Source organism: Pangasianodon hypophthalmus, chromosome 24, assembly GCF_027358585.1.
Source record: "Pangasianodon hypophthalmus isolate fPanHyp1 chromosome 24, fPanHyp1.pri, whole genome shotgun sequence".
Lineage (NCBI taxonomy): Eukaryota > Metazoa > Chordata > Actinopteri > Siluriformes > Pangasiidae > Pangasianodon > Pangasianodon hypophthalmus.
The window spans coordinates 6,046,063-6,071,437 of record NC_069733.1 but is presented as its reverse complement, the minus strand read 5'-3'; the positions used below and the strand labels follow the sequence as shown (position 1 = coordinate 6,071,437).

The window sequence follows — 25,375 nt, the reverse complement described above, 5'->3', positions numbered from 1 at the left end:
TACATAAAACAATACACAAGCAATCTATAACAGAACAGGTGGTTAACACTTATTAGTAAATGGACATGCCAAAAACAAGATCTCAAGAAATAAATGAAATTATTTAGTAAATAATAACTACTCCACATATAAATGTTCTCTTATAAAGTAACTACATAAAGTAACTAGTTTACGTAGTTAACTACATAAAACTCTCCACAACTCTCCAACATTCAGTGTTCTCAATTTTACCCACCAGCAAGACAAAAATAAGCAGCAGAACCAACCTGAGGCAAGTTGCGTTCAATGCAGAACCTGCACAGTCCATGAATGGTATGCATAGCTCCTGACCTACACCTGCCCGCACATGTACGCGGCTCCCCTAAAGCTCTGTACGTTTTTAGGATCCTGAATCACTACATGCGACAGTGCTGTTGTTCAGAGTGCAGTACTACTAAAACTCGGCATGCCCGCTCATGGGAACCGCACTGTATAAAAGAATCACAGGAAGTAACCTTCCAACCCCCCAGGCCGTGGCCAGGCAGTATGGCTACACTTGATAAGCCAACAGGTTTCCTGAACAGTTCAGTACTGTAGTGGCTCTACTCTCTCTCTCTGTCTCTCTCTCTTTCTCTTCTGCTAGGCCTGATTTCATGTAAACACAAAACATCCATTATGGCTATGGGGCATTAAAGACATGTTTGTTTAAGCTGGGCACATGTCAGCAAGGTGTTACAGCGGGACTTTCTCCTGAACGTGCCAAAACACAAGTCCAGCAAAAGTTATGAAACGCTCCTTTGCACACTTATGATATACAGAGAATATAAATTTAAGCACAAAAATATATGTTAAAAACATTAAGAAAATGAGCATGCACAAGTAAAAATAATAGCTCATTCTACAAAACACATAAATATGCCTCTAAATGTACTAGATACTTTCCCCTCAAGATTATATCAGCAAACTACATTTTTATGAGTCCAATAAAACTCAAGAGACAAAACTTCAGAACCTAAAAGTCTCATTACAGTAAGACAGGAAGGAAAGCCATCTATGATTATGACTGGCTTTGTCAGTTTCCAGATTTTAGGTAGGAAAACATGCCTTTGCCAAGAACAAACAGAATGGCAAGAGCATGGAACTCAAAAGGAGATAAATCATAAACAACACATAGAGGCAGGCTTCCTATTACGGCCACTTTGTTAGTCTTTCCCGTTTCCCAGCTTTGTCTGAAGAGAAAAGCCCAATTGGAGAGCAAGGCCTGGGAAAAGCTGCACGCTAAAGTGGATGGGCGGGTTTGGAATCAGTGTGAGGGCGTAAAAGACAGAGACAGAAAGACAGAGACAGAGAGAGAGAGAGAGAGAGAGAGAGAGAGAGATGATGATGATGAACAATGAAGAATAAAACAATGTATAATATCCACAACCACAAACCCCTCTATTCTTCAACGTTAACACAGCTCTTTCACAATATGCCATAAATGATAAGCCATGGTTGTTTATTCATTTTTGAATGCTAAAATCACATGTATAAAAAACTGTTAACATCATAAACCTATCAAAAAGACACAGTTTACTAGCAGTAGAAATACCCAGAGTCAAAATATTTATCTTGATTTGCAGTTTGTATAATGTTTAAAATATATTCTCAGTCACTAAGAAGAACAGAGGAGCAGATGAAGTTAGGTGACTTCCATACTGTAATAATATATCTGAAAAAGCACACATGCCTGAACAGAATGACTGCAATACAAGTTTTCTTCCTTTTTGTCTGTATTCTATGTGTCCTCTCTCATATACACTTTTTGCCTCACATCACCTTCATACTATATCAGATGTATACCAGTACAAAGCCTGTCCATGCAAATGATAGCACAAAGAGATGGCAAATGGCATAAGTCTTATTCTTGCAACAATCATACAGGCATATATAAAATTAGAGATGCATAATTAATCAAATTTTAATCATATCATAGTTTTTGTCTTGCTTACTCAGCCTAAACAGTTGGTGAGATACTGTGAGATTGGGATGCAGAAAAGCATAAGTTTTCTGTCAATTTACAATAATAACCTGATAAACTGCAATAAAACTATTTTGCTCATATATTGACTGAGTAATTGTGATGAATAATTAAGATTTCGTTTTTCATTTTAATCACTAGTGTGCTACCTAATTAAAAGAGTAAAAGTAAAAGCTCACTCACGGTTAGTGATTGCATGTTCTCTGGGGATGTAATATCAGGTCCAGCAGCATGGTTGGTCAGAGCAGCTTCTGAAACATACACAGGAGAATCCCATGAGTCCCAGGAGGCAAGAGTGGCCTTTGAGAACATTGCTCCAGTCTTTGAGGAATCCTACAACGCAGCAGCACACTTTAGCCAGAGTCCCGCTTTGGTCGACAGTGCCTCTGAGATGAAATGGAGTTAAAGAAGACTGAGAGTGCCTTTATTCATTTCATGCTTCAGCCAGAGAGAGAGAGAGAGAGAGAGAGAGAGAGAGAGAGAGAGAGAGAGAGAGAGAGAAATCAGCTTCTCTCACTGTGTTCTCCCTATTCCAATCTACCAACTACAGGCTCCCCCCACATCTCTCCCAGGAAACAATGTCTTTTAAGCCTTCTTCATTGAAGTTGCTTTCAGCTGGGACACAATACAGCTGCCTTTCTCCCCTAAGGTCTGACCCATTGCCCTAACTCTCTCACTCACACTCTGTCTGTCTGTCTGTCTGTCTCTCTCTCTCTCATCAAGAGTAATCTTTTCTGAATTCACACATGGCACACGTGTCCTCCATCTCACTCCAGCCCTTCATCCTTGCACACATGCACCGCTATTATCAGCGCTCTCTTTGCTCACTTATAATAAAAGCATCTTCACAATGCTTCTACTTAAATAAAAAAACTAGCCGTCACACCCACTTGGATTCATCCTAACTAGTCACTAGTCACCCTGCAGGAGGGATGAGAAAGGGACTAGTCTCAAAAGTAGCTTTGAACTGACTTGGACACTCCAATAAGTTTTTCAGCATTTAAAACAAAAAATAGCAGCCTGTGTACAGCTTCCTTGTTACTGAACATTAGCTTCCTGCACTAAGCTCTGTCTGGTAGTGTGAGAAAGGTGCGAGGATGCTGGCATTGTTTGTAAAGTGGGTTTTAATGAAAAAAGGAAGCTTAGAAGAGCATGTCTGTGGAACACATTTCAAAATCTGAGTAGATAGAAAACTACATAATTTAACTCCATATAGGGAGTGATGTTGGATTTCAATTTGCTTATATTTGTCTATTGCACAATATGCAAAGAGCGAATAAATGAATAAAGCCAAACATGCCTACACATGGTCCTTTCCCTTTATTAGTGGAAAAAAAAATCCAGCCATTTTCAAGACTTCAGACGATTTCCATTTTCAAACATACCATTTCAGTTTTGAAAGGTCATTAACCATATAATGAAAAGAGAAAACATGGAATGTGATATGCACTAGAGAGTCTGTGTTAGTGCAAAAAAAAGTTTTTCATGAATTTCCAGGCATATAGTAGATAATCAGCTGTAGCCATAAGCAGAGAAAATCATCTTAACTCACTATCAGACTGCTTCGCACGGCGTGTAGCTACTCGCAGATGTTTGTTCCTGCCCAGCTCCTCACCCAGGAGATAATACCAACCCCTGATCTCCTGCACAGAGAATTAAAAAAGTGAGCTCTTTCACATGTCCATTACACATCAGCACAGAAAGAGAGAGGAGAGAGAGCGAGGAAAAGGCAAAAATACAGTGAATACTCTTGCTCTTTTAAACAAATCTGATGTCCACTCAGTGTCTGTCGGGCTTCATCTAATGCAGCTAAAATGATCACCTTTCAATAATGCACTAGCTCTCATACCACAGAGGAAATCGTGATACATTTTTAAAAATGTGACCTTTCTAGGTGTTTGCATAGTGGGATACCTGCGAGCAGGCAGCACAGAGCTTCACATGCTCATTATGTACATCCTTTAATTACTAAATTTAATTATTGTTCGTCCTTTCCAAACTCCATCGTAAAACCTTATTTGTTGCTAATCATGCTATATAATCAGCAGATGATCAGAGGAAATGCTTTATCTACAAGGATGCAAATTAATGAAGCCCCCTGTTTTCTGTTAAAATGATCTTTGCCTTGAAATGATCCTTAACGAAGACCATTCTATCAATTAAGCAGCTCTATGCATGTACTGTATATGCCTGTCTTTTGTTTATAATTCTTATTACCTTATGATTTGTTCTTTTAAACAATAAACCCTAATGCACATAAAATATATTATAACTGATGTTTATACCTTTGCAGAAGTGATGAGGGAGTGAACACCAAAACTCATACAGCCCAGGAACTCACTCCGTCTGCCAGAACAAACACACATCCAGTCAAACTGAGCTGTTTGCTATTGTTTGCTACAATATAATGAGTTTAACAAATAGAAGAAAACTATTTCTTATTTCTCATGTTTTATTGAAAATTTAGCATGAAAATTTAGCACAAATGATTAAATGATTCAGTACATAAAAAACAGAAAAAAAGAGCCACCTAGAAGTCCGACTGCGATTCCAAGCGGTCACCAACAGTCTCTTCAGTTGCTTGTCCTCACCCACATCTCTATGCACAAACATCAAAAACCTCAAAACCTCATCAATCACTGCCCAACCACATGAAAAAAAAACAACAGCTCCCCACTACAAAGGGCTTCTGTGTCCTAAGAAGAAAAGCTTTTTCCCCTGATTCATGTTGGTCAGCAGATATAAGTCCATATAACGGTCAAGACATTTAAGGCTAGAAAAATGACAGAGGGGAATGAACAAACTAATACACAATGAATTATTCAGCTAAGATAATGTGACATTTAGCTTACTCTTTATTTTCATGCATAAAACATTAATTTTGTGCTTAAAAGCAGATGTATCAGGGCTGCATGACATGTAATATCAATATTGTCCTGTAATATACAAATAAACTCTAACAAATGACATTTTTTATGTTCTATGAGCATTAAATGCACCAAATTATGACCCAGCACAGGTGCTATTTGTAATATATTGCAAAGCATTTTGTTAATGATACATAGCAGTATAATCACATTATACTGTTTCTGGCCATATCATGTAGCCAGTTAAGATGTATAGTGAATGCTGTACTTACATCACAAAGGACTCATTAAAGACAGGACTCTTGCAATTGATGACAGTCCTGGTCTTCTGCCTGCTGCTGTGGTCAACATCTGGAACTAGAGTTATCTGAAATAGAAAATCACTCACATATTAATGCATTCTTTGCACTGAGAGGTTTAACTATAACATGAAGCCATTTGTGTCATGGACGTAGGGGACGTCACCCAACACATGGTATTTTGGGTTGTATCTAAGTGGACAGATGACCCAGATACTATCTTCTGCCTGAAAGCAGCAGAGCCTGAGAGTGGGTTCAGTCTGAGGGTAAAACTCCTCAGAGGGTAACATGACAGAGGATGAAAACACAAATCTCACTTCGTCATTAAATCCAGAACACTGTCTAGAAAACTAAAGCTACTATTTAATTTGATTAAAGTTTAAAGATGCATTTTAAATGTTGTATTGTCTCCTTTAAACACAAATTTATGAAAAAGAGTATTGTATGCGCTAACCACACTATATACATGATTAACAGACCTACCTTGACATACGAGTCACATGGCCTACACTCCCGTCCCAGCAGACCCCGGGCTTCCAGAACTGTGGGTTTTTGACACCAAAATCAGTAATAAGTAAGAATTTCATTTATTACTTTCATTTATTACCATCAACAATGATACAAATTATCCAGATAATGATGTTCAAGCAAAACTGACTAATCACTAACATTAATGTATACCATTTAGAAAGTCATTTCAACTGTCCACAAATACAAATGTCCACAATATTCAGAACAAACAATGCAGTGCAAAATCAGTAGTGATTATCCATTTCACAAGTAATTATATATACATAATATGGCACACGAGGGGTTATGGTACTTACTCTGAATATGAAGCAGACCATTGTCTGGTGTTACTGTCAGTTTCAACTGACCTGTGGGCAAAAAGGCATCTATTTTAAACACCTATTTTAGTATAAAAATGATGGTGATCTCAAAAACTTCACTTCCAGTTTCAACAGTACATTTATTTTTATTTTTATTATTTTGATTTTGCTCATTTTTGATACTTAGACAAAACATGAGAACATTGTTTTGTAGTTGTCTTGTTAATTGTTTTAAATCATTCACTTCAACTAAAGACGTCTGTTGTTCATTAAGAGAAACAATGGCTTAAAAAAGATCAAGACTCACCACGAGTTTGTAAAATAAATGAGAACTTCTGCCATTTGTTAGACCAGCCAAGTGGCTTGCTCTCTGTGTGTTGACAGTCCATACCAAAAAATACTTAAATACCAAAGCTAAACATCACTCCTAACTCAAGAGTCTCACTTGAAACAGTGTAAGCACATTTAGCCAACAAAAGCAGGCATAGATTTTAACCGCCTTTCCATTTTTGAATAGCTGATAAGGCAGCTGGAGTTCTGATTGGTCAGAGCTGCTTTAAAAGGAGCAGAGGGGGTGTGTCAGCAGCTGTTGTTGTTCCTGCTGACGTCTGAACTGACCAGTCACGGTCTATGATCTGAGATCAGTTTTTCCATCTACCTTATCATGCTTAACAAATAATCTGAGTGATTAAAGCAGGAGAAAAATTTATTCAGATCATAAATCACCCTGCTCTTCTCCTCCCTCCCTGCTGTCTGCCTGTGCTCGCAACACAATCGTCAGATCACACACACAACATGTTCAGTTGCATGTAAAACAAGGGACGGATGGCCTTTACACTGGACCTGACGCTAACTCAGTGTGAAGATCAGCCTTAAAATCTGTCAGTGAAAAAATGACACAGGAAAATAACTCATTTACTGCAATATGTGTATACTGACATTTTTAATGTTTAACCCTTTTGAACATCATTGTATGGTATAATGAAGCAAGGTTTATGCTGCTGGGAGGTCTCTGTTTAGTCTGTTAATGGACTTTACTCCCAGCGAGTCACTCATTAGCCCAACAGGAAATAAACCCCTCGTGACACCCATGATGCCTCATTAATTCCTGCGTCGGGTCATTCATGACCATCAGCTAAGCCCAAGTTCACAGATCTGACTCACGTATGGAAACAATAACAGCAGGCTTTGTTATTGTTATCTAGTTTGTGCTGATGTGAAGGGCAGTGGTATGCAGAGCTCCCAGCAAAAGCAGAATGATTTCCATACTTGAGGCCCTACATTCTGTATTTTCATTGCTTTCAGAAAGGGAACCATGGAAAATACATACTAAACACAGTATTACATTTCTAAATGGCGTATTGTTTTAAGGCAGAATAAATTCATGCAAACCATGCTTTATTTAATGCAAAAACACAAGGCGGTGGTGCACTTTGGACAAATGAAACAGAGTGCATTTAACACCAGCAGTGTTTTAGAGAGTGACTGAAATAGATATGTAGCATATGCAACTAAAAAATTAACTCAGGTCGAATGCAAAAATAATGAAAAAGATTTGATGCAAACTGATACTGCTGCAGGCTTGTCCACAGGAGCAGGAAGCCCCACCATATACATCAGCCAGAGCAGCTGCAGACAAGACAGTAAATGGTGTTGCCAGATTTGAGTTTAAATACTCCACAACCTCCAAGATCTTGTTTTATAGCAAATAACCTGAATTAAATCTAATGAATTTCCACAAAAAGTGTAAGTGCATACAGTTTGTCTAAATGTGTCTTCCTTTTCCAGTGCCTGATTTTTTGGACTCGTTTCAGGAGCATTGTGTGGTTATTGAGATGTAGTTGGGTATGTCTAAAACCACTCAGTATAAACTGCTAGAATGTATGCTGGATGAATGTGTTATTAACTTTCAACTACTTATTATGGGGTTGCCCCACCAAAATCTATGATCTCGAGCCACTGCTGACTGTTGGTTTATGATCATTGCTTCTGCTGAACCTGGATCTGAAATTTCACAGATATTTCATGCTGCCATCTAGTGGCCAAAAGAGTGAAGCATGAGAATAAAGATATTGTTTTTGGGACAGAACGCTCTCAGAGTTTCAATTCTGCTTAACACAGTGTGTTACTACTGACTGAAAGAAGTATGTACTGTAACACATAATACAGAGAGGCCTTTACTAATGGACTACAAGCAGCATACATGTTTTACTGTTTGAAATATACAGTTGCTCTTCTGCAAACTAATGTTGCTGTTGTTGTTCTTCTTCTTCTTTCAGCCGCTCCCATTAGGGGTTGCCACAGCGGATTACTGGTCTGCATATCTGATTTAGCAGTTTTTATGCCGGATGCCCCTCCTGACACAGCTCTGCCCAATTTTATCCGGGCTTGGGACTGGCACTGGGAGTGCACTGTTGTGTTCAACCCCAGTGGCTAGGGATGGTTCCCTGGCCGGCAATCGAACCCGGGCCACGGTGGTGAGAGCTGAGTCCTAACCACTAGCCCTCCACAGACCCCCTCTTCTGCAAACTAATAATCTATTCAATAATAACTCAGAGGTCTTGGGGATGATGTGTGTATTTGTTTCCTCACAATAGAATAAGTATAAATTTGCTTGCCTTTGCCCCTAAACCCAGATGGATGAATCTTCCTCCTTTTTCTAGGGGCAGGTTTTGGAGTGGTACAAGTTGTCAGGGAGGTTTTAACCACTGCTGCTACTTTAACCTGTGCTCCTGGACTCCTGTGGCACACCGTCCTCTTCCACTCACTGTGCTCTTGCCGACCTGGACAATCACTGACATAAACATAAATTCAATAAAATAAAATATATCACCATATGTAGTGAATAAATGTGCAGTCTGTAATGTAGTTTTTCTAGACTTTTATTAATCCTATAATAAACTTTATCCACAATATGAATAGCCATCTTCTTTCTTTCAATCTTCTGTTTAAAAATTTCCACCCTGGAAGTTTTCACCAACCCAGCCTGGAACAGAACTTCTCAGCTCTGCCCCTTTTCCTTAAAAGACAACTCATGAGTCATCTGTAGTTTCAGTCGAGAGGGGCTTTGAGAGGGTGAAGGGGAACAATTCAATATTTCTCAAATTGCAGGCCACTCAACTTCTTCCACTCCAACCTTGGCAAACCATGTCTTTACAAACTTCGCTTTGTGCACAGGGGCACTGTCATGCTGGAATAGATTTGGACTCGACCCCTTAGTTCCTGTGAATGGAAATCTTAATGCTACAAAGACATCCTATAGAATTGTGCGCTTCCAACGTTGTGGCAATAGTTTGGGGAAAGCCCACATATGGGTGTGAAGGTCAGGTGTCCACATACATTTGGCCACAAAGTGTATCTTTTGCTTATGGACTATTCTAGACCATTTTAGTGTATATAAATGTCCACTGAAAAATACTAAAAAGACCTAGATTTTCCAAACAAGTCAGATGTGAAGGGTGGCCACGTGAACTAGCTTGTCCCTTCATGCACCACAGAAGAGCAATTAAACAGAACGAACCACTCAAGTCCATATATCTATGCATATAAGTATGGTCAAATACTGTTGTGGCTTAGTAGGTCATAGTAAACAATTTGTAACAGCAAATTTTGCTGGACAAAAAGAACGCTACTTTAAGGATAATAAGATGATCAATGGAATCTAAAATGGCAGTGAAACCAATTTTTGCCTTTGCTGTAAACTTATCTGAATATAACAGTATATTTAGACCTAGTTAGACCTATATTTAGTGTGACCTTAGAGTGTGTCCTGTTAATAACTAAGTGCTTGACTAATACAATTCATAAAAGACACTAAAAGTACATGTATAAGCTGCATGTATGAGTTAAAAGTATTTGTTTTGTTTTGAAAGAAAAGCATTGAGGTGTTTACTTTGACTGTTGTGAGGGAGCTAGTACCCTCCTGTGTCGTATGTCTCTTGCTTTCCTCTCCATGTTCTCTGAATGTCCAATGTTTTCCCTCCTCTCTCTGCATGGCCTTTTTACTACTGGTCCTTGGTTAAGGTCTGGCTCCCGGAGCCAGCATGGCTCTTTAAAGGTGCTCCTTCTGGAAGAAGAACCAAAATCAGTCAGGTCTTATTATAGCACAGTTACTTTTGCTTAAAGGAGTACTCCACCAAATTTCAAGCTAATCTCTGTCCATATGTGGTCATCACAGACATGAATTTTCATATGTTTCCCTCCATACTGGGAAAATAAAAATAAAGAAAATTAAGAAAATAGAGAAAAATAAATAAAAAAATAAAAATGTATACTCAAAAATCAACACATAATGGAGGTATAAGGGCACTTATTGGGACAATCAATAATAATGCAAATTTAAAACTACTTCTAAAATCTTCTTGAGTAGAACAAACAAGTTTCTTTTCTCACTACAGAGTAACAGGTCAATTATTGCTTGTAGTAATTGTACATACGCTACAGATGCAGCAGATAGAGAACATTTTTAAAAAAATGCTGACACAATCCTTTAAGGAATGCAGAGGATAAGCTGCTTGACAAATCAGCACAGCAGGAGTTTAACTAATGACCACAGTGGAGTCTGGACAAATTGGCTTAATACAGAAAGAAGGATCTAATGTGTAAAATCAAAACAGCCATTTCTGTTTAGTTATTTACTGTAAACCTGTACAAAGTGCAAGTGTACTTTAATTGGAAAACCCATAATAACACCTTATGTAACAATACAGTTTTGATGGACTATCTGGGTCTAATTAAACAGATCTCATGTAGCTAAGTGAAGGCTCTTGACAGCTCAGTGTGAGATCTTTTTGAATGATTGGACCTCAGATGTTTGGTCACACATCACTGGATCATTGCCTTCGTACACTCAGTATATGCCCTGTGCTAGTACATCTAGGAAACTGGACTTCTTGTCATCTTGAAGGCGTTTCATCACTAGTTCCAAGGTAACAAAACTTCAGTTTTCAGAGCTGACAAATTTTTATTACATTTTTGATTCATGATTACATTTTTTTTTCTATATGATAAACAGTGAAAAACAATGTGGAATTTTTTCTGTATAAAACTAACTAAATAAAAAAAAAAAGCTTCAAACAGAGGTTTAATATTAATAAACAAAATGTATTACAAGTTCACCACATATTAAAAATAAATAAATAAATTTAAGTCTCCCAAAAATTTGATTGAATTAACAAAGCCTCTGACCTGGGTAAAATGATTGATTGAAACATAATGAGCTCCATAGCAGCACTTGAGACATCATTTTAACTGGAAATAGGGCTCCAAAGTCAGCTAAAATGCTGCGGCCTCTTTCTCGGTCACTGTACATCGCAGTGGCGTAGAGCTGCTGTCATTTGAAATCTACCAAAGAGCTCTTTTTAACTGTTATAGTGTGGCCATGTAACCATATTACCTACAATGCATGTCACTTGCGATCCAGAGCTATCGGTCAGTATCGGTTGTTTTACTGTTTACTTCTTAATAAGTCGTTAACCTTTTCTTGCGGTACACTGGCGTTGCATTCCACTGGCGGAATGAATATCAACTTATCGGATATTTTCAGTCAGTATAAACAAATGAATTATTTTATCGCAAGTCTGTTATAAGATTAGTCAGGACACTGGGATGGGAAAGGAGAGGGGTGTGACCCCCAGCTGGGCAAACAATTCACACCTCTCCACAATAACACTGTTACAGAGATAAAACATAAAGCACAATTTACAGTAAAACACTGTATACAACTGCCCTAATAAAATTATAACATTTAAACCTAATAGGCTTAGTAAAAAAAAAAAAACTTTTTAAAAGAAATGAAAAATTGCAAATTCTTAAAGCTCTAAGTGTCTACTTTCATATGAGCCATTAGACACTACAGAGGAGAGTGACATCACAAGTACATTCAATGCTGAACACCGGCATCCCCAAAACAGGCAGAAATTCCATTGTTTGGACTCTAGTAAAAAGAGTTAATCATTACTTTGATACTTAGAAATACCTAGACATTACAGAATTTCATCAGCTGTGTCTTGTACTGTACATACAGTACTGTGCAAAAGTCATAGGCACATGCAAAAAAAAATGCTGTAGAGCAAAGATGCCTTCAAAAATAACGTAATAAAATGTTTATATATAAAAAAATACTATAAAGAGCAGTAGACAGTAATAAATGAAACAAAGTCAATATTTGGTGTGATGATCCTTCACTTTTAAAAAATAAATAGTAGTCTCAGGTGCAGTGTGTGCAGTTTTATAAGGAAATGAGCTGTAAGTGTTACTGAGCATCTTGCAGAAGCAGCCACAGTTCTTCTGGAGACTTTGACTGTCGCACTTGCTTCTTATTTTTGCATGTAAAACCCAGCAGCCTTCATTATGTTTTTCTGTCTGAAAAGTGTCTCTTATGTAACCTGCTGCTTTCTTTACTGACATACAAACATTTTTCTGTAACATTTAATTTTGTGCTGGAAAAGTAATGTTTGAAAATCTAAAATGTTTTTGTACTGAATCAATCATGTAGAAGTCATAAAATAAAAATCTATAACAAAGTTTGTGCTTAAAAAAATAGGGTGCCTCAGACTTTTGCACAGTACTGTATCTCTAATGGTGCTCCAGCAAACATTAATTTTTAAAAAATGGTTTTAAAAAAAGATACTTGTAATTAACTGTTACAATAATAAATCACAGAAAAGAAGACAAAAAGCATCTCGGTACAAAAATCAATATTTTAAGATCTATCATGAGTAATAATTTAATCAGTTAATGTTATAATTTAATCAGTTAATGTTATAAAAGTATTGACAATGCCCAAGATGGCCGAGAGAAGCAGCATAATTTATCACTACATCGATACAACTTTCTCATATCGTCCATCCTTTGTAGTTATTTGCTGCTGAAATCATTGTGAAAATAGATGGAACTGATGTGCAAGAAGGTTTCGACATCAACACCCAACCACCAGCAAACTGTGGGTAAAATGTGGCACCAGCAGGTTAATTAATCAATAGGTAACCATGAGGTAACTAGTTCACCTCATGGAACTGCTCAGCTCAGCCAAATGACCAATGTGACGGAAAGTAAATAATTTATTACATGAATTTCTAAAGTTAATAAAATCCCAAAAACCACATAAAAAGTTTTAATCCAAAAAATGTACCACAAAATACATGTATTGTGCTTGCAGGATATTGGCTGTTTTATGAATAAAATATATATATATAAATTAATTTCTTTAATGTCTTTCATAACTTGAAGATGCATAACAATTACAATTGCTTGGTAATGTTTTGGATAGTAAAAATGCTGACTGGCTACTAAATTTAAGAAACAATTAGACACAGTGGCCAGTTAGCTACAGTGTTAAAGGAAAAGTCCACCCTGAATGACTGCATACATTAATGCTCTATAATTAACATGTGATTTTCAGTAGTGTCCAAGAATTAATTTGGAATAAAACTCAATTCTGAGTATACGTTTTTAGTTTCAACTTTTTTAGTCTACTTTCAGGTTTCCTACATTACCCACAATGCTATTCGATTACTTGCTGATAGAGACACCGGTGGGATTTATGCTGCATTCAAGACAAAGTTGCAACATGCAATTCCCCGCCTACAACCAGTAAAAGTCACCAAAACTTGTCAACATGGGGAAGCCTTCTCAACTACCAGTTCCTTCCCTGTTTACAGACTGATGTCAGATCAGCATGGCCGCACACACTGTGAACAGTGTAAAGTCCCAGTTATCTACATTTAAATGTGTTTTTAGCAGTATTGGCTTTAGATCAATCAATATACAGACACAGTACTCGGTTAAATCTATAACACTGACCACACTAACTGCTGTTTTTAGAAAGTAATCATCAACATTAGAGTTATGACTAATGTTAGCCAGCTAGCTTGTAGCTAACGCTACTCACTGTTGCCTGATGTTGTTGCTATACTGCAATTTCAGTCCAAAATGTTGTGTGAATGCTTGAAGTTCACTAAAACAAAAACCAATAGCCAGGCAGGCCTGTAACTGTAAAAGTGTGGCTAAAGTAGCTGTTTATGAGCTCTACAAGCTCCGACAGAGCAAACAAAAGGCTTTTGTGGAGGCGTCCATATTTTTTTTCCCAGGTGAGAAATGACATTATTACAAATTGCAAATAACCATAAGGCACCACGAACGCGGCATTAGATTCGAGATTGCAACTTGTCAATCCCCAACCAGGAAAAGCCGACGAAAACGTTCCCTCAATGTGAAAGTCCTATTCACTAACATGGAGGAAGTCCTCGCAACTATGAGTTCTTTCCCAGCTTACGGAGTGACGTCAAATCACCATGCTCACAGCATCAGAAGTAATCAAAGTAGCACTTCTTACCATTAAATGAATTATACTTTATATACAAGGATTTGCTCTAGATGTCTCCACTATATCTACATTGGCATTAGTAATAGTAATAGTAAAGTCACTGAAAAATGGTGAGTTAGAAAATTAAGTTTTACTTTTTTGCTTTTGTTTTTGTTTTTAGAAGCTAACAGTGAAATCTGTGTGTTACACCGTGTGTTTGAAATTGTTGAAATTTTCTGCTGAACACCACTATAACTGCGCTACTGATAACAATGTCGCCCTGTGACATCAGCGCGGCAGAGAGCCTCTAACTTCCCCCAGGAATAAAGCAATTACAGCTCAAACACACAAATCTGCACCAGGATCACTGAACACATCTCAAACATTTCAACACAAACATGTGTAATGTGTTTCAGGGTGGACTTTTTCTTCAAGCCTTCTGCACAAGCCATTGTAAATAAGCAACACACAAATGTGTGTATAAAATATGTATATCATTGTAGATCTCTGAGTAGCTGTTACATGTACATATTTTATCATATGTATAAATAAGATATACATAAACAACTTGTATATAGTCAAAAGAGATTACAGTATAAACTCCAAAGACCTTGGCACACATTGCACAGAAATATGTGAAGATGGCAGGTTTAGCCACAGGCAACTTTTTCTGCAGTTGGAGGAGTTTTTTTTTGTTTTTGTTTTTGTTTTTTTTTTTTGAACTACTAATAATCTTGACTAAAAATGTGGCCAAAGTCAGAGCCACATGTCCAGCCTGCACTGGTAGCTTACAAGGTTTTAATATTACTTCCCACCTGTCACCTGTACTGCCTAATAAAACATCTCAGATTTCCTGAAGGAAGATTCTGGAAAACTAAGAATCCTTTTCCTGACGCTCGTGGCGTTCATGTCTTACCAGAAACGCACTTTTTCATTGCTAAAAGAACTCCGAACCGTCTTAAAAAAAAAAAACAAAAAAACACCTCCTCTGCTATCTACACCCACCTTTTATCCGAGTGTGCGGGCTGCCTGCGTGTTCTGCGGTTCTCCATCTCTCGCGACAGCTCTCACGCGCGCTGTTGTTGAAGTTCACGCGAGCCGCCTCTCACATTCAAACCCCGGACGCCCCGCACTGTCAGAGCGCGAGCGCGCCGTCCACCAATCCCAGCGCTGCATTTTAAACCCGCTGGCTACGTCCAACACCGCGCACTACTCCACTCAACAGTGTGCAAAACACTACCAGCTGCTCTATCAGGCACCAGAGGCTCCGTGTAGGCCACCATTCTGACACACTGCTGAGTAAAGTAGTGTGCGACTTGCAGTCTAGCCAGTGTAAGGTGTTAGCACACATGCAGCCTTCACTGCAGCATGTTACTGCAGTGTTCATATCAGGAGTTCTCAACCTGTTTGCTGCCAAGAACCCATTTAACTGTAAAATAATTACAAGGACCCCCTCAGTAGAGCTTTATTTAAATGTGCACAGTAATATTTAGGCTGTAATGGAGCCACAGAGCTTTTTATTTCTCAACTTTCCACTCACAGAACACATTTTTTATTAAAATTGTTATTAGGCATTTTATAAGAGTAATAACTCCAAGACAGAGGCTGTCCATACTCTGAATGAAAACCAGACCATAAAGGTCTATCAAAATGTATACTTATTACTTTAAACTTGCATAGTGAAATAAGTGCAAAGATGATTGAGATAAAACAGAGCAGTGAGCAGGTTTCAGCCCATAGCTTTCTTCAGTGCTCTTCTACTGTAACAAATAACAGTTCATCCCTTTTACAGACACGGAAATGAAGACTGAGACCAGATGAGCTTGATGAAGAGGAACTCTTAAAGTTACAGAGCTCAGTTCCACAAAATACGCCACAAAAGCATGCAACTACACCACAAAGTTACCAAAAAACTACACCACAAAATGACAAAAAACACTCAGTGTTACACTCAGGTTAATAACACTCACTAATAAACTTAATAATAAAATAACTTTGAGAATGGTGGGTTGTCATTTTCACTTCTGTAACAAAATTTTAAAAAATAAAATCACAGACCCCTGGCTATGTCTGAGAGGGGCCCATTGAGAACCATGGGTTTATATTAACTCATCTGCAAGAAATAGATAGGAATGCATCCATATGATTGTTTAATAATATATTTAGATTAAATATATGATTAATATTTAAAGTGAGTATCAGGGTAACAGTTCAATAAAAAACATTAGCTTTTCACCGTGTTCCGAGTAAAGAGGGCTGTGTTACTGTTTAACGGTACTTTTTATACTCTGAGTAGCATGTTTACATCTTATATGAAACTAATGCTCTCTTATCTATAACTAATAAGTAAGTTATCAAAAACTAGTGAATAATGTCATGTAGCCATATGAACTTTAAATGTCATGCGTTTGTTTTGTATGCAGATATTTTAAAGAACCTAAATGTGATGTAAGTAGTATCATAGGCTACAGCTTGTAATCCCCTTGTTTAAGAATCAATAAATAGTGGTGTTCAGGAGGGAAGAGGCTGATCTGGGCCTGTTTGCTCACTTGGGCCCCAGATTGAATAACTCCTGCAGTATCCGTTGTTGCCAGGAATCAGTGAAGAATTTAACATCTTCCTTTTCTTTTGTCAGCTTTCAAACTGTAGGATGCAGTGTAAATGTACTGTAGCCAATGAGAAGACCATTTGTTTCTCCCAACTAACTTTAGGGGAAAAAATTACATCTACTCGTGTAGTCAGTCATTCAATGTTTAACTAGATGACAAGTATTTACATAATTAAGTACTTTATAGTCATATGCACATATGCACAATTTGATGGAGTTTAAATCAATAACCATGTTCCTCCATGTCAAAGTAGGCATTATGAGTTAAAAACGGTGATTAGCCCAATAGAAAAAAGCCAAGTCTTGAGTAGCCATTAAGGCTTTACACAGTGGGGGTCAGTGCCAAAGAGACAGTAGAAAAGAACGTGCTTGTCCATGAACGAGGGCTTAACGACTAAGGGGATGACCTCCATTATAATGCAAAAAACAAGAACCTTTGCGCATCAACATAACATAGACTTAAAGGAGCCTATTTGCAGAAGATCACTTTCAAATTTCAAAAAGTAACCTTAGGTATAAATTTTAGAATAGATTTGTCATTATACATTATACCGGTCATAAAATACTGATATTACAGGAAGTGGTATCTAATGGATATTGTGAGAAAGCAGGAAAATCAATGCATGTGGATCATTTTGAGTGAAAGCTACATTATGTAATGGAGTGAAAACTGACATTTTATTTGGACCTTTGCTTTCATGTTTCTTTGTTGCACTGCATTGAACTTTCTTCCTTCCTCTCACTAATGATAAGCATCACTAGCAGCTAACGCACACACACTGACTTTGACACACTTCAGATAAATAAAGAAACAGCATACAGAGTGTGATTAAGTTAACTGTCCTCTCTTTTAGGCGAATACATGTTAAGGAGCCCTACTTTAGACTCCAGAATCCTCTTCTCCAGGGTGAAACATATTTTGCTAATCTTGCACAGAACTGTGCCTCATTGTGAAAGTATGTCATTGGAACCAGATGTAGGGTGTACTTTCTGGGTTTCAAGTGACTGAAGACATGAAACAAATGCAAGAGTCTTGGTTTGGGGTAAAGAACCTGTACATTGTGGGGTGATCTTCCAGTCTGCGCTTACTCACAGTTCAAAGAAATTCAGAGAAGATAATTTGACATAGAAATCTGATGATTATTTGACATCTGACATAATTAGCAAAACAGTCATGAACAGTTCTCAAGGTTTTTTCTTTACTGGTTGGGGATTTCAAAGCTGAAAGTAAGGTATTTGGTTTTGTGAGTGTAACTGTGCTCTGCTTTTGCTAGTGAGACTGTTAATTGCTGATTTGGGAGTTCCTGTTTATCTGATTTGAACAGTCAAACCTCCCATGAGCTCTAGCTGCACAGTGAACTGCTTTTGAACCTTAAATCTTGTAGAGACCTGCTGTCACTCTGGAGCACCCCCAACAGGCAGAAATGCACATAACACAAACAAAACAGAGAACAAAACGCATTTCTTATGTAAAATTAGCTTATGTAAATACATTTTTTTTAAAAAAAAGAAAAGGTTCAGGGTGGCACAGTGGTACATTTTCGCAAGGTGTGAATGTGCATGAATGATGCCCTGCAATTGCAGATAGGGTCTGGATTCACTGCAACTCTGACCAGTTACTGAAGATGACTGAATGAAGAAACGTTTCAGCCGATGCCTACATTGCTATAAGAATTTCCTTTGCTAGATAAACAGACGCTTGCATGTTAACATCTTCCACAGTTTAATGAAAACACACAACGCACTGGCCAGTTTCTCAGGTTGGACCAGTGGCAATAAGATACAGGAGGCCATGTGAGGCACAAGACACAAACACATTCACATTATTCATTTAAATAGAACAACTCATAATATATACACATGTCACTTATCTGTTAAAAGACATTTCTTTCACTTTGTTATTAGCTACCTAATTATTGTACATGTGTACACAAACTAATAGAAGCAAAATTCCCAGAGATGCATCACAAACATACACCAACACAATACAAATCTGTGTATAACACTCAAAAATAGTGTGAAATATCATTTTAATCACTCTCACATTCGTGTAAGGGTTGACTGGATATTTTTCTTTCATTCATTTATCCCATTCACATCCAAACCCCTATTCGAGAAATTATTCCACCCACGTTTCATTAAATTAAAGCAAGGTAGCATAATTCTCTTATAATTTGCACAACATACTCCATCAGACATATTGCACAATACATATTTATATATATGTATATATATATATGATGTGAATTCTTCACCAAAAATGATGGCTAATAAGAAAAGAAGGCTAGAGGAAATCCAGTGGCATGATATTTCATTGCATAATATTAATTAACTCCTACTAGCTTTCATTCATTATTAGCATCATTAGTATTTTCAGGTGATGTATTACTTTTAATACAGCAGAGCCGCTAGTTTCAAAAGCTCCTGCACACAGCATTATTACAGTTATGTGGTTGATAATAAATGAAACATTAAGCACCACTGAATATTTAGCTCTGCCTCAGATGGAGGCTAAAAGCATGTGTACAGTAACCTATAACAAGATAAAATGTTTGCAGGCATTTCTTTATGACAGATCAATACAGAACACATCGACATTATCTATTGTGTAAACATTGAAACACTGCACAGCACCTTCATTACAAATAACACTGCAGTTGACTTAACACTGTGATACGAGTCCACACTGGGCATTCATAGTGAAAATAGAGTTTCCTCCATTCTTCCATAATCCCTGCTAATATCCCTCTACATCTCCTCTGCATCTAATCACACATTAATAATAAATACTGTAAACAAATCATTATAGCAGATAGATATATATAGATATATATGGATCTATCTGGCCTTCATGTCCACCCATCAACGTCCTCTTGGTCAGAGGAAAGGCAGTAGAGAGAGGGAGAGGAAGGATGGGTTCTACGAGTCAAACGAAGGATGAGGGCTCTCTCCATGAGAAGGGCTGCCTTTGCTCGGACGGCTGGGTGAAAGAGAAGAACATGTAGAGCGAGAAGGAGAAACAAATGGTGGGCAAAAAGAAAGCACTAAAATAACCCACAAACAACTCTGTTAAGAGATATTTTTGTCCTTTTACGACAACAGCAATACTGACACTTGCAGAAAAAACTACTACACTGCACTGTTGCTTGTCACTAGCGGAATTTCATATGTGAATGTTAATGTATGTAGTTTTTTTTAATGCTTGAGGGTACCACCCAAGTGACAAACAAAGGTACAGTTTGGAACCTTTTTCTGAACATGGAACACCAGTTATTAAAGGAATACATTCCAGTGTTTCCCAACTTAACCTCTGCCTACTACATGTCTAGAGTATGATCAATTACCACAAACCCTATAATGGGAAAAGTACAGAAAACCTGTCAGATCAAAAACTGTAATACTTGATGTAGATGTTGGGGAGACAATACTTGAAATGTATTTTTATAGGACTTTTTTTCTGAAGTATTTGTAAATTAAGCCCTAAATCTAAATAAGTAATCTTGTCACAGATGGAGCTACTTTTTCAGTGTGATAGTTGTACTTTTGAATTCGTGTTCATGTGGGTTTCCTCCTACTGTCCAAAAACGTGCAGGTTGGTTGACTGGCTACACTAAATCGCCTCTGGATGTGAACGTGTGTGTGCATGATGCCCTGCAATGGACTGGCGTCCCGACCAGTGTGAATGAATCATCAGCATTTTGCATGCTTTTTGACGGTTTTTATACCATCCATTTTTGAAGTGAATTTGAAGTAAACAGGTTTTACTTTCTTTTCTCATTGCAGGGAAATGTGTCAAAAGTTTTGTCCTTAGTAATCTCACATATGATATAGATGCAGTAGATAATAAATAGGTTTAAAAACATGTATTCCTTTAACTTATAGCCACCATTATTTTGAGGCACCCAGGTTATTGCTGGCACCCAGGTTATGGCAAACAATGAAGTAAGGAAAAATACACTGTTGCTTATTGCTCAAATACAGATGAAAGTTTAGATAGTTCAGATTAGTTTGTTTCCCAAACCACACTGACTTATTTGACATCCATAAACTCTAAAATTTAATCAAGGCAAATAAGCTTCAAGTTTGGGAAACATGTATCTCAACAAAATGAACAAATATATTAACTTATCAACTGTATATATATATAAATAAATTATATATATATTAATAAATTAAAATTAACCAAGATGTTCTTTGAAATTGCTAATTCCTTCATCTAGAGTGCTAGTTGTAGGCCAAGCTGGAAATATAAGTTGTAGACAATATAAGCTGGAAAATGGCAAATGGCTACACTCTAGTGTGAGAATGAAGCAGGTCTCTCAGGGTGAATGAGTGAATGAGTGAGCCAATGTTTAGCATTGGCTCAAAAAATAGTCTTTTGTTTGCTGTATGCTGCATGAAGGTTGATCTTGAGAGAGAAGGAAGTGAAGCAGCAGGGTGCAAAGTTTAAAATATACTAAAGACAGCAGTGATAAGCCAGTTTCACCTAGCATTCATGTGCTTTTACGTTAAATTGTTCAGAGAACGTATACTCTATGTCTAATGTGCTGAAAGTCACATCATCTGCTTCATTTTTAAATATAACATGTATAACTTGTGCTGTTAATGCCACTGATAACCATAAGACAGTCTATCACACTGTCAGATATCATTACCATTACTGTCTTCTCCTTGGTTCGTAATGGTTTAAAGGACAAGGATGCCTTTAAGTAAACATGTGCACCTAGATAAGTTACATCTAGGGGGTGTGTAAAGAGGTGTGTGGGTCTGTATGAGTGTGTGGGTGTGTGCGTGAGGAGATGAAGAGGCAGTAATTTCCTTCTGCCTGCAGGATCCAGGGTTAATAGTCTGTAAGGGAATCTGTGGATCTGTTGGGTCTTGTTGGTGATGCCGGTACTCGTCGACTTCGAAGATGACAATGATCAGACAAATGCAGGAAGACAGAAAGGACAGAACAAACTATCAAGAACAACACAAACACAAGTGTCAATGAACACACAGACAAACTGAAATGAGTTCAACACACATGAACGTATTTATGAAAACAGCATGGTCATGTTGATTAATTAGGCTTTTTTAATTCCCTTCCTTGCTCTTTTTTGCAAGTCATTCCTCATAAAAAAAAGCCATGTCACTGTGGAACAGTGGTAAGTATAGATTTAAACTATACCAAACATTTTAGTCATTCAGAGAGTAAACAAGTTAAAATGGTCATTAACAGAGTGGTTAAAGGTATAGTCAGAAGGTAGGAAGGCATTGAATCATGTGTAAATTCAATGTTTGCATTAAATGCTGTCTTTCCGAGCTGCTTATGAACAAATAAGTTATTTGTAATTGACTTATATCTAGAAGGTATTCACAGGAAAGAAAATCCTTTGTAGCTTTCAAAGTGCGTTCTATAATAGTGATATAATACTAATGAGACATCAAGGTATCTGTTTCGGACGCAGTTCGGGATTTTGGTGGAAGTTAGCCGAAGCTAAAAGTTTTGAAACTCAAAATCCAAAAAAATGCAGCCACTCTCTTTAGTGTTCCCCCCAAAGACACACATCCAAAACACAAGCCTAGATCAACACACTGGAGTGCTAATGTAAGAGCAAGCTTTCTGAATGCATGGGTATGTTTGTTAGGCAATTAGAGATATCTTCTTGTCCTGATTGGTCAGATATTGATGACATTCCACATAATTAGTTTCATTTTTTTTTAGAACTTTGGCTGCTGCAGAGAGGGGAATATTAATTTATTCACAGCTGATGAAATATAATGAGAAATTTACAAAAGTATCTTCATTTAAAAATCCCTAACTTTAGATTATTAGTTGGATAGCAGCTTCATTATTGTAAGGCATTGCATCACATTGCATTCTACTAAACAAACACAACCAAGTGCAGAATAATAACCAGGATCAAAATTTTAATTTTAATGAGGTCCACTCTGCAGAAATGGGACCCATTTCATATTTAATACAACACAATGCTGAGTGTGTACCACACATCCTGCTATTACTGAAAAAGCATACATTAAAAATGCCACGTACCCTGCAGCGTACTCAGGGTACATCACCTAATGTCACTGCACCTAGCAAGCTGATTTGGCTAGCACCATAGCACCATGACGAGTAGTGTGCATTTTACAAACTGCTAATTGTCTTCACAAACACTCACATTTATATCATGTTCTCGCATAAACTTAAACACACACACACACACACACACACACAGTGTGTAAATATATTCCAGCTACATCAGGTGTATGTCAGATGCATATCTCTCAATAAGAAGTTAAAGTCTGGTAGTGCAGTGTTTTGTGAGAGATAACCATAATGGCCGATTAAGTCTAAATCATAAAGAGGTCAGTTGAGAACCATTCATCACTCCTGACTGGATAGTATGGGAAGGTAAGTTTTTCTGCATAGTATGCTACATTCTGCCACTACATTATCAGATCACTGTTTTCATATTGAATTTAAGTAGAGGCTACATGAGAGGTAAAAATAACAAAATCTTCCAAAACTACCAAGGTTCAGGTCTCAGTGTCCTCATAGCTAGTTATGGCCGTGTGCAAGTGTCATAAATGAATTCTCTAAACTCACCAAAATATCAACATGCTCAGACAGAAGTAGACTTCTATAGCATAGTATTGTAAGCTGTAACATGACAAAGAATCACAAAGAATGCAAAGAAAGCTCATCAAATGGTAAAGCTGAACCAAGTGCACATCATCTTTTTGAGTTTGTCACTTAAATCCAGAGAATAACAGAAAATATGGACTATGGTCATTTGGTTAGACTTTAGTGATGAAAGGATAAGTGGGTGGAAGATGATTGCGCGTGAAGCCATGCACAGGGATAATCATGATGCCACACAAGAACAATGTGCATAAGACATACCATTTTGTGGACCTCCTCATTGGTCACTGATAGAAATTCTGAAAGAATAACCGGAGTCATTGTGGGAGGGGTTTAGTCAGAGGGAGGGTTGGCTAAAATGGAGAGGAACAGCTAAAGGAATAAGCATCAACAGTTTTCCTTTATCTCGAAAATATCTCTATTTCTATAACATCCCTTTCTTTATTTCATCCCAGCTCTTTTCTGGGAAACTCACAATAAGAGCATGATCTCACAAAACTCATTATGTACAAACAAATGCTGGTTGTAGGGTTATGAACATGAAATGACTTCAGAATGGTTCACAACACTGTCAGGAGTGAAGCTAAGGAAAACTAACAACATAGACAATGATGATGTGCCATTGTGATATGAAGTGAAGGAGTTAAGGACCCTGAGTGGATTGTATAGCGTGGACAGTAACAGGGGAAAGGGGAGAAGAAGAAGCAAAAAAGGAACCAACGTAATCCTTTTCCTCAGTGTGAAAGGATCAGGCAGTGATCAAGGTACTGAAATTGCAGAGGGAATATAAGGAGGGAAGTTTGTAGATCATCGCTCTCTTCATCAACATCACACTGTGTTACACAAAATGCTATACATTGTTTGCAGTGAATTTCTTAGTCTGCAGATTTAAGCCAGCAAATGAATCCTGCTCATCTCAATTAGCCTTAATTACACATACACACAGCAGTTGCAATGATTTCTTTTTCTACCACAAGTGTTTCAGCTACCAAATATTTATGTAAAATTCCACAAGGCCAGTCAACAGTTTTAACACTATATTCAAAAATGTTGTTTAAACTTCACATAATAGGATTGATCTAATTAAAAAGCACCTTTAGGACAAAATGAAAAAGACAAAAATTTTGCATTCATTTGTATATCCTCTTTAATTCTTTTATCTGTAGGGTTAGGTATCCTTTAATAAATCATTCTTCATTACGATCTATCAGTAAATCATAAATCCATAACTTCACCAATTCGGCTTTAGGTTTGTATTTAATTGCTTTTCTGATTTCAGCTTATATAAAATTATAATGTGAAACCTGAGCATTTATTTTGTAGCTGATCAAATACACTACCAGTCAAATGTTTCTGTAACGATATGTTTGACTTGCAGTGTATTTGATCATCTACAAAATAAATGCTCAGGTTTTATATTATAATTTTATATCATCTAAAATGAGGAATTAACACGTCAGACAGGATGATTTTGGTGAACTACTGTCTTCAACAGTACAGTTTAGGCATCTTCCTCTAGGACTCACCTGGGAACTCCTGGAGGAGCGCGGTTGGGGCGTGAGGGCACTTGGGGTGGTGGGCCACTGTGGGGGTCTGGGGAGGCTCCAGGTCTGGAGGGGACAGGTGGAGCTCCAGCAGCAGGAGGCCCAGGAGCAGCACGAGCTCCAGGGCGAGGGGGTCCTGGAGGAGCTCGACGCTGAGGTGTGGGGCTGGACATGGGGGACCTGTGCATGATTACAGACAAACCATTCATTCTCTGGCTGTTTTGGAGAGCTACAAGAGTTTGTACCCTTTGTCAACAATTTATATATCAAATATATCAAACATAATATAATAACA

General features: G+C 37.6%; 2 protein-coding genes across 12 annotated transcripts in view; both read right to left on the bottom strand.

Moving 5' to 3' along the window:
• Positions 1 to 15,473, bottom strand: part of LOC113542525 (regulator of G-protein signaling 3) — a 34,927-nt gene extending 19,454 nt beyond the window's left edge. The window contains exons 1-10 of one of the 5 annotated variants that reach the window (XM_053228875.1): positions 15,306 to 15,473; positions 9,888 to 10,061; positions 8,614 to 8,789; positions 5,993 to 6,043; positions 5,649 to 5,707; positions 5,139 to 5,233; positions 4,530 to 4,598; positions 4,285 to 4,345; positions 3,552 to 3,642; positions 2,183 to 2,250 (exon numbers count right to left, since the gene is read on the bottom strand). In XM_053228875.1, coding sequence (XP_053084850.1) covers positions 2,183 to 2,250; positions 3,552 to 3,642; positions 4,285 to 4,345; positions 4,530 to 4,598; positions 5,139 to 5,233; positions 5,649 to 5,707; positions 5,993 to 6,043; positions 8,614 to 8,789; positions 9,888 to 10,061; positions 15,306 to 15,352 — 891 coding nt within the window. In that variant the 5' untranslated portion in view covers positions 15,353 to 15,473. Of the gene's footprint in view, positions 1 to 266; positions 901 to 2,182; positions 2,251 to 3,551; positions 3,643 to 4,284; positions 4,346 to 4,529; positions 4,599 to 5,138; positions 5,234 to 5,648; positions 5,708 to 5,992; positions 6,044 to 6,302; positions 6,678 to 8,613; positions 8,790 to 9,887; positions 10,062 to 15,216; positions 15,273 to 15,305 lie in introns of those variants that run through there. The other 4 variants (XM_026940115.3, XM_026940116.3, XM_034299315.2 and 1 more) reach the window with 4 other exon arrangements.
• A 3,141-nt stretch (positions 15,474 to 18,614) lies between these two features.
• Positions 18,615 to 25,375, bottom strand: part of dnm1b (dynamin 1b) — a 32,325-nt gene continuing 25,564 nt past the window's right edge. For 4 of the 7 annotated variants that reach the window (XM_026940122.3, XM_053228876.1, XM_034299316.2 and 1 more), the window contains 2 exons: positions 25,063 to 25,260; positions 18,615 to 21,812 (listed from right to left, as the gene is read on the bottom strand). In XM_026940122.3, the coding sequence (XP_026795923.2) occupies positions 21,749 to 21,812; positions 25,063 to 25,260 (262 nt within the window). In that variant the 3' untranslated portion in view covers positions 18,615 to 21,748. Of the gene's footprint in view, positions 21,813 to 23,797; positions 23,836 to 25,062; positions 25,261 to 25,375 lie in introns of all 7 variants that reach the window. The other 3 variants (XM_026940125.3, XM_026940124.3, XM_026940123.3) reach the window with 3 other exon arrangements.